Source organism: Anoplopoma fimbria, chromosome 17 (genome assembly GCF_027596085.1).
Source record: "Anoplopoma fimbria isolate UVic2021 breed Golden Eagle Sablefish chromosome 17, Afim_UVic_2022, whole genome shotgun sequence".
NCBI lineage: Eukaryota > Metazoa > Chordata > Actinopteri > Perciformes > Anoplopomatidae > Anoplopoma > Anoplopoma fimbria.
Genome location: NC_072465.1, coordinates 1,682,258 through 1,691,740, shown reverse-complemented (window position 1 = coordinate 1,691,740; position 9,483 = coordinate 1,682,258). Strand labels below are relative to the sequence as shown.

Genomic DNA, 9,483 nt, shown 5'->3' with positions numbered 1-9,483 from the left:
GATATTTTGGGGGGAATCAAATTCCACATAATTACTTTGTGCACGATTACACAGTGAATAAGGAATACTTCAAATAGAGATATTGTCTTTAAAATTGTAGTTTTCTTATACTAACTGTACTAAAAGTTATTCTATGACCTGTATTATATCAATATAAATTGTATTACATTTTGGTACAGCGAATACAAATGAAAATTCAAAAAATCTCACTGTTTTTGTTAGTACTTTAATAATCTGTTTTTTCCATTACGTGTTAATTCTCCCGTTTCCGACAGCACTCGAAGGCGTCACCAGTAGCTGTCACATCGTAGCTTTAGCTTTAGCTCGCAGACTACAAGCAGTCGTCGGAGTTCGTTCAAAGAAATTTACTTTCAAAATGTAAGTGCATCACGTTTCTACCACAAGTTTGAAACACATCAAATGTTACTTTGTGAAACCTGCCTGACTTTGCGGGCCTTCCGGGTAGTTTTGGTGAAACAGGATCACAGAAAAAGAGCAACGCCCTAAAAGTTTCCAACTAGCGTTAGCATGCAACAAGTTAGCTAGCATGGGGTCGCTGGTTTGTTACGCTTTGGCTAAGCTAAGCTAAGCTAAGCTAACTAAAGCAGCGTTACATTAGAGCCTTCACAAACTATGTTAACCACCATATTCTGGTTAAGTGGAACATCTAAGGACACTATGGCACACTTTTATAACGTCTCCTTCTGCTTATACATTACATTACATTACAGTCATTTAGCAGACGCTTTTATCCAAAGCGACTTACAGGAAGTGTATTCAACATAGGTATTCAAGAGAACTACTAGTCACCAGAAGTCATAAGTGCATCTCCTTTCTTAAACAAGCATCTTAAAGCATAAACCAGAGCAAAAGTATAGTGCAGAGGCAAATTACTACGAAAACAATAATTGCAACAGACTAACGAATACAATAAGTGAAAACAATAATTACTACGAATATAATAAGTGACTAAATTCAATAAGTGCAACAAACTACTACAATACAATAAGTACGACTAATACAATAAGTGCAACAACTAATACGAATTCAATAAGTGCAACAAACTAATACGAATTCAATAAGTGCTACGAGGAAGGCTCAGGGTAGTACTTCTTGAAGAGGTGAGTTTATAGAATGAAGTTTCAGTTAATTGCCATAAAAACATATCTGAACCTTAACAACTTTGGTAGCATCAGCACACTTTTGTGTCTTTGTTGTTCCCAAATGATTGAGATCTTTTTTTTTTCACATTTCTTAACCAGAAAAGAAAAATTACAGGTGGAAAAATAACATTAATGATGGCTCAGTTTCCATTAACTCCCTCGTCCAGTGCAACTCCCTAACATAATTAGCACTCCCACATATAGACAGGACAAACCTTTTTAAAATAATAAAATGAATGTAAATTTAAAAACAGTTACAAATAAAATTAAAATGTCATAAAAAATCATTTAATCAAGACTAAAGAAGTGGTCTGAAATGCTCTCATAACCACGTCAGATTATAAAACATCTGTTCATTTATTGGACAAATGACTTTTGAGATCTTTGCGCCTTTTTCACATTTCTTGTATCCAGAAAAGAAAAATTACAGGTGGAACCAATAACATTAATGATGGCTCAGTTTCCATTAACTCCCTCGTCCATCCCCTCCCTACTCCTAATTAGCCTCCCACCCTACACAGGACATCTACCTTTTAAAAATTGTAATAATAAAATGAATGTAAATTTAGGTATAAGCTTTTTTTTTTTACAAATAACATGTACTTATGATGTCAGGATTGCATGAATCATTTAATCAAGATTATCCCTCGTCATGCTAACGTTTCAGTACGATGCACAATATAACCACTACTCAGATATATAAAACATGATCTTAAGCACCTAATTTGATTGCTTAACAATCTTTTTTTTCACTTCTACAATGCGGTAGAGAAATTAAAATGTCTCTCTATTTTTAATGTTTCAATTTATGGAAAAATTTGTAATTGGTACAGGAAGATCTGCTTAAAGATCGGGGTTAAACACTTGAGTCAAGTTTTCAAACTGTGTATACTAAAATAATGTGGTCTCTGGAAGTAAATATTACATCAGACCTCTCGTATTTTATATCAAAAGAATATCAGCTCTTGCCATCACACAGTAGAGCCAGCGTTCCACAGGCCCAAATGGATAGTCTAAACTGCTTAGTCGGTTTGGGTTCTAGTAGCCCTCAGAGAACTTGGACTAATCACTGAATGTGAAAGTTAGCGATTAAATTGCTGCCCTGCATGTACTTTTAGTATTGTCTAATTATGATGTATGTTTGAAGTATGGTTTTGTTGTTTAGTTATATGTTGCTTATGAATTTTTTCTGAAAAAGTGTACAACTTGGGACGCATTACCCATTTCAGAATATATTCTTATAATAAAGGGAAATAAAATAGTAGTAGAATTAGTTTTTTAAACTTCCTATTAATGGGCTGCATCTTTGCTTCGGGATGACCTAGATTGTTTATTCATGGTGTCGTAGAGAATGGATGTATGAAATGGGGTAAGCATAAAGCCATTTGAACCCATTTCCTTTGCATTTTCATGAACAAATAAACAAGTGAAACTAGCACTATAATATGATTTATCATGCAATTTCCGTGACTTTGGACAGTTGTTCTTCTATGAACATATCTAACACCTTTTAGTGTTATGAGCGATAAGATGTAATCACAAGAATCTGCAAACAACATTCACTGGAACCAAAGTGGCAGTGAATAGGCATTTACATGGCGGCATTTTGACATGTCATTAGAGAAAAAGCAGAGTTGTAATTATTATAAATGTTATGTCAATCCTTTTCAGAGCCTTGTTGTTGTGTAAGCTGACTCATATTAAATGGAATAGAGTCATGACTCATAAGATAAGATAAGATATAAGATAATCCTTTATTAGTCCCGCAGCGGGGAAATTTACAGGATTACAGCAGCAAAGAGGATAGTGCAAAACAAGAGACATAGTAAATAAAAAAAATAAAAAACATACACCTGTGCTATTCATGGTATGACAAGTCTAAATGTCTGCGGTGTAAAAGGTAATTCATAAAGAATAGACAAACAGACTGTTGGGTTGTTTGTTTTGAATCAGCAGCATTGTAACATCGTATGAATAGTAGGTATTTATTTAGTTCTGTTAGATAATCTGCAGGCCCTGCTGCCTCACACTTAAACTTCCAAACATGCAGTTCAGTCCAACCTGTGCTGCACCAAACTTGTATTGCATTAGTGTTTAGTGCATTAGTGGGGTCTTGGGTGTCTCACGGGGGGAACGTACTCCATAACATTTGGCCCACCTATTCTCCATTGTTGACCCTGGTGTTTGGGCAATTATGTCATGGATTGTTTTTCCGCAGGAAATGAAATGGGTCAGACTTACTAGTATAGTCAGCACAGTTTCCATTGACCTTACTGTGATGTGTTCCTGTGTTGTTCAAACCTAGACAGTTGGAATGTAAGTGAGCTGTTGTGCCTCACTCCTACACTTCTGCTATATTTAAAGGGGGCATCAGCTGCAGTCGCCTCTGAAATGCTCTCATATGGTTAAAGTTCTCTAACTGATCTGTGATGTTTACACAGTCTTAGCCACTCAAGTAACAGCCAGGTTGTAGGATCACTGAAAGGAGTAGTTGTCTAGAATGTACAGAAATGCATCCTCTGTTACTGCTGCCCCATCCCGCTTCCTCATAACCATGAACATATTTAATCTTGAAACTAAGAATGGTCCTCTTTCGGTTTTACATGAAGAAATAAAACAAATGGGCTGGTTTTAGTTTATTAAGTGGTCAGACGGTCAGTGTAGGTGGGGATAATTTGGTTTATCAGTCTCATTTGAGAATTTGTTGCACAGCCTATATAACCTTCATTTAAATGTTTATATATCACTTTTTTACTGCTCACTATTGGGTTTTTCAGCCATTTGTAGTTCTCACTTTTTAGTCTATGTTTATCAAAAAGGCATAATAAAGCCTTTCCTACAATAAGGATTGAGTTATTTATATTCTAGTACGTAAAGGTGTAATCCGTCTACAGCTGTGTTGGCTGGGTTTTAATGTGGACTGAGTCTGAGCATATAGTGTAAACTGCCACCCTGAGTCATGATAAACTGTGTAAAACCTACGCTATCTATCGTCTTTATTTAGAAAAGTTTGTTCATTGACACAGAGCAATGCTCTCTCATGTCAGAGGGTGGCAGTAGCTAACCACTGACTAACCTCTGAAAGAAGGAAGGGTCATTATGCCATGTGACAGCATTCCGATTTTGCATTGGTGCCAGAATTTAGTAAATGGGCGGGCATGGCAAGTCTCACTACAACCCATTATATCTGTATTGTTTAACCTTCGACTAGAAAAATAATTCCACAAAGTAAAAATAAAAACACATTACAATATGTTTTCTTTTTTTTTGTTTTGTTTTTACTTTGGGTCCCAGATAGATACATCAGCAAACTGTTATCGCTGACCAGACTGGAATTTATTACCAGATCAATTTATTGATGGCATGCTGGACTAAATGTTATGACCTGTCAGAACCAGGTAAATAGCCTTAACGCAGACTTGATCGTATGCTTCAATGCCTTGCAGCTACCTGTCTTCTTTCGTTGACCCCTTCACAAGGATTGTTTCTTACTAGCGTTAAAGTTTTATCTCCAATTTAGTATGGGTAGTCCTATAGACATATTGCTGACTAATGATAGCAAAACAAAGTGCAAATGCCTAACTGCCATACAAAGAAACAAGTCCTGGTATCAAGGTCCAGAAATATAGAGGCATGCTTAAAGATGGCCTGGGTGTGCAAAGTCAAATACAAATAGTCAGATGTTACTTTGTTCATGTATTTCATCCAGCTGCCTATCTACAGTCAATAATTGAACTTGTATGAAGCATTAATCCTGCAACGACTCTTGTTGTTACATGCTCATGAAAGTGTGCTCAATCATTGCTGGTATTGGCAGAGGGACAAAATGGAGCATCAGTGCAAAATCAATATTCATATAAAACAAACGTCTCAAAGGCCCCACCCATTCCCCTTCCAAAATGTAACCAATAAGTATCCTAAATTTATGTAATTTTTTGGCTTATGTAGCCGGCTATTTTTGGATGCAATACTTTGTTTTGGCATTTAGAATGGCGCCACCCCCCTCAAATTGGAGGTTGTGCTGTGTAGCAGACATTTACCTAGAATTTTAAATAATCATTTGATTTATTTACAATTGTTTTTACAATATTTATAATAGCCCTAACTGTGATTCAGGAAGTGTATAGCTATGGGATATTCCAAAAGATTAGTGTGATTGCATTAGTTGCAATTGTGGTTAGCATGTTTGCGTCTACTTATCCCAAACTGTTTTAGTCCTATGTGTCTTAACAGTTGAGGTGGAGATTGAGTGACATGGTATGCTAAATATGTTTTTGTGATATTTTACAGAAGGCTAATATCTACAATTGTCATTATTTCACCAGGTCAGCAGCCGGTCCAGAAGGTTCTGGCGCAGCGTCAGGAAACAAGCGCTTGCAGCAGACCCAGGCCCAGGTCGATGAGGTAAGATATGTCTTTCATTACTGGTCCAGTTACAATGTGAGTCATTTCTCTCACCTGGGCCACTCTTATTATTGAACCCCCCCACCGGTCCTCAGCCAATCCGTGTGACTCCCTTCTTCTTTCACCGTCATGTGGAGTCAGTAGTTCTCTAATGCGCTACCTCCACATGTCAGTTCACATGCCAAAGAAGAACGATATTCAAAACCAAGTCAGTGAGGCCACAAGAAAAAGAAATGGCTGCTAAATCTCACTGCTCCTGTGGTTTTGTTCTTAATCGTCTTTACTGTTCTATTTCTTAGTTATGGCCCTGTTGATGTTAGCCCCTCCTACACAGAACTTTAACCGTAGCATGTCACACAAAGCCTCCAATTGGCTGCCAGAGGGTTATATAATCACTGCCGCCAGGGTTATGTAAGAACTGCATGGCCTTACACACTTCTCTCCATCCTGCTGCTCTGTCTAAGAGGCGTGGCAATTGTGAGGTTTGTGGATCAGTGGAACATATGTGTTATGTGTAGTCTGCAAAACTGTGTGTGTGCACATGCACGCACGCATCCATGATTTTAGGTGAACCCTTATGTACAGAAAGGTGTAGGTGTTAGAGGTTACCCAACACTTTTCAGCATCGATGTCATAGTATATGAGTGCATTTCAGATTGATTCTATTGATTGTAAAATAACTAAGTAAGGCAATATTTGTTTGATATTAAATGAGGTCCAGTCAGAATTACCCAACATTCAAACCCAGTACACCAAGTTATAGTACATTTAAAAGTACATACATTAAACCAAGTGTTTTGTTCTTGTTTTTGTGTGAGAATAGGTGGTGGATATAATGCGTGTAAATGTGGACAAAGTACTGGAACGTGACCAGAAACTTTCTGAACTGGATGACCGAGCAGATGCACTGCAGGCTGGAGCCTCCCAGTTCGAGACCAGTGCTGCTAAGCTGAAGAGGAAATACTGGTGGAAAAACTGCAAGGTGCCATAACTCAGTTTATCCAATAAAAAAAAAAAGAAGAAAAATCTCACCCCTTTTCTCACTGTAAATGAATATAACTAACTGATCTAAATGAACTCCATACTCAAAGTCTCTAGGCTGGAGGTGGTCTGAATTCTATTAATCTTGAAAAAAAAACCTCAACCTTCATAAACCCAGTTAATGTGTGTGGCACTGACTTTGCTGTACCGTTACCCCTTGCAGATGTGGGCCATCCTGATAGCCGTCATCGTGATCATCATCATCATCATTATTAGTGAGTATCAAGCCTAAAAAAAGCTTCTCATTGACAGTTGTTGCAGTTTGTGTTACTTCAGGTGATCAGAAGAATCAAGATGATTTTCAATGAGTTACTGCTCATAGCTCTTGATATAAAGATGAATTGTATTTACTTTAGAAAGGTTTCAGTTTGATCTTTGGTGTTGATGTTGATATGTACTATGTTGATATGTACAATATTTAAATCAGAGATACTTTTGTTAGTTATAACATTATTATATTCTTGGTAAAACTAATAAGTTCAATTAAGTCTTTCATCTAAAACGTTTCAACTCCTTCATTCACAGTTTGGAGTTACTCCTAAGACGGCAACAACAGGCAGGGGGAGTGGAGGAAACGATGAAGAAGAGGAGAGAAGCAACGTAGCTAATTAAAGTCTCGGAGGAAGACGTCACGTGATAACTGGCTACTGAGATCCACAACTTCATTCCTTGTCCTGGTTTGCCCTTAGTGTGTGTGTGTGTGTGTGTGTGTGTGTGTGCGCGTGTGCGTGTGTGTGTGCGCGCACATGTGTCTGAGTAAAGGATTTTAGTTTTAACCTGCATTACTACACCATACCGGATATCTTTAAACTTATATTAGAGTTCTCAGTCGCTTGCCAAAGAAAACAGAAACATACATTCAGATATAATTAAACTCGACTTAAAGCTATTTCAAACATGAACTGAATTATCTTGAATCTATGACAAATCAATCACTCACACACACACACACACACACACACACACACACACACACACACACACAACACACACACACACACACACACAACACATACACTTTCTCCAACCTCAGGACTAGAAGTGAAAAATGTTGTTGTTAACTCTCCTCAACTTATATTTACCTTTCTATGTTTTATTAATAGCCATTGATTCTTTTGTGCCATGAAATGTGCCTTTGGGGATATGCTGTTCTGTGTTAGTTTAGATTGTAATAGTAGCCTATATCAGTGAAGAGAGGCACCTCTCCAATACAGACACATTTGTACTTCTCAGATGCCAATATTTAGATATTTCTCCCCATTTAAAAAGCATTGCTGTTATTTTATAAACTAGTGTAGTGCCTGTTTCACAAAGGTCTGTTGAACTGGCCGACTGCTTGGTCTGCGGTATTTCACCTTTCTCGAGAACCACTCATCCAAACAGCTTTACTCTCGACACTGGACTTCTTTGGGTCCTTAGCAAGACTTACAATGACAAAGTTGCATCCCATAGGAGTGCTAGAGTATAAGAGTAATTTGGGTGCAAAAGCTCACTCAAGCATAGACTGAGAGCGAGCTGTACCCAGCATGCATTAGGCAGTGTAACAGTTAATAGGGGTCTCCTCTCAATACACTACACAGTGTGTACTTAACGCACTGAAAAAACATATGTCCCGTAGATATCAAAAGCTCACAATTGACACTGCACTTCCTTGGGTCTTCAACAAAACACCCTCCAAGTGTGAAGTTGATCGGATGAACGGTTGTCCATAAAGTTTAAAGACATACATACTTAAATACATACTGACAGAGACTCCTTCCATTTTAATAACATGGTTGTAGTCGACCGGGTAATGGTGGGATCTGATGCCTTCATTTTTATTTAAACACGTGGTTTAGTGCTTATTCATTTCTTCGTTTAAGACGTTTGAGTTTGGATTGAATAAAGAGGAATTTCATTGGTCACCTCACAACAAAATATGCTTACCAGTAACACTGTTGAACCACCTGATCATACCTGTCCTTTTCCATCTAACTTCCAGGTAGGACTTAGTTCAAAGATAGTATGAGTTTGTGCTTAGATAAGTGCCTTTATGTTAAGATATACAGCCTCACAGCTAGGCGAAGCTAGAGAAACTGCCATGACGTTTAAAAAAGAAGAAAAAGTGCTACACTGGGTTAAAAGTGGCTGATTGTCTCAATCAGGTGTTGTCATTGATGTGCCAGAAAGTTTGCCTTTGTGATATATTCAAGCACAAAAGAAAATCTAGTGTTAGACAGATGCCTTTACGGGTTTCTCCAATGGAGAACAGCCAAAATACAGCCAAGCCTTATTTATCATAAAAAAACAGCCAATAAAAAAGTAGTGCCTTCAGAACTGTCAGAACAATTACTGTGCTTCTTGCCCATTAAGCTGAGCTTATTAACCATTAATATAGTATTTTGTTTAGTCACACTGGTATGTATCCCAGCTGATCAAAACAAAGTACTTCACTGGTGTGATATACTTTAAATATGCCTTTAACGAAACCTTTTTCGCAATACATGTAGAATTAACCTTAGAGAGGATGTAGTATTTTTGTTTCACTGCTGCTGAGCATCATATGTTTGAGTGTAAAGCAAAAATGTGTTGGGCAATGACAGTGTTATATACCTACACTGGATGAATGCCTTCCCTGCTGTTGCTTCCATCTTATTGAAATAAATGTATTTTAAGGTGATTAAACCATTTGGAATTAATTTGAATTAAATTGCTTAAATTACAACCGTTGATGTTGTCTTCACTTCAGGAAAGACTTCAGTGTATGTAATAAACTGGTAATTACAATGAGGATTATACAATACAATAAGGTGTTTCTCTTTTAAGTATAGGTATATAGATATAGCCAAACTGTAGCCATTAAGAAAAGTAACATTATTTTTCAAAGGCCACTTAA

The 9,483-nt window shown here is 37.3% G+C and overlaps 1 protein-coding gene across 1 annotated transcript; it reads left to right on the top strand.

Annotated features, from left to right (window-relative positions):
- Positions 1–283: 283 nt before the first annotated feature.
- On the top strand, positions 284–7,593 carry vamp3 (vesicle-associated membrane protein 3 (cellubrevin)). The gene is made up of 5 exons (XM_054616841.1): positions 284–378; positions 5,489–5,567; positions 6,391–6,549; positions 6,772–6,823; positions 7,134–7,593. Coding segments are annotated over exons 1-5 (309 nt in total). The 5' UTR covers positions 284–376; the 3' UTR covers positions 7,151–7,593.
- Positions 7,594–9,483: the final 1,890 nt, after the last annotated feature.

What these genes read in the sequence shown, in the direction of transcription:
- vamp3 (XM_054616841.1), top strand. An exon ending in CCCAGGCCCAGGTCGATGAG is followed by an intron (nt 5,568 to 6,390) that starts GTAAGATATGTC and finishes GTGTGAGAATAG; the next exon opens with GTGGTGGATATAATGCGTGT. An exon ending in ACTGGTGGAAAAACTGCAAG is followed by an intron (nt 6,550 to 6,771) that starts GTGCCATAACTC and finishes TACCCCTTGCAG; the next exon opens with ATGTGGGCCATCCTGATAGC.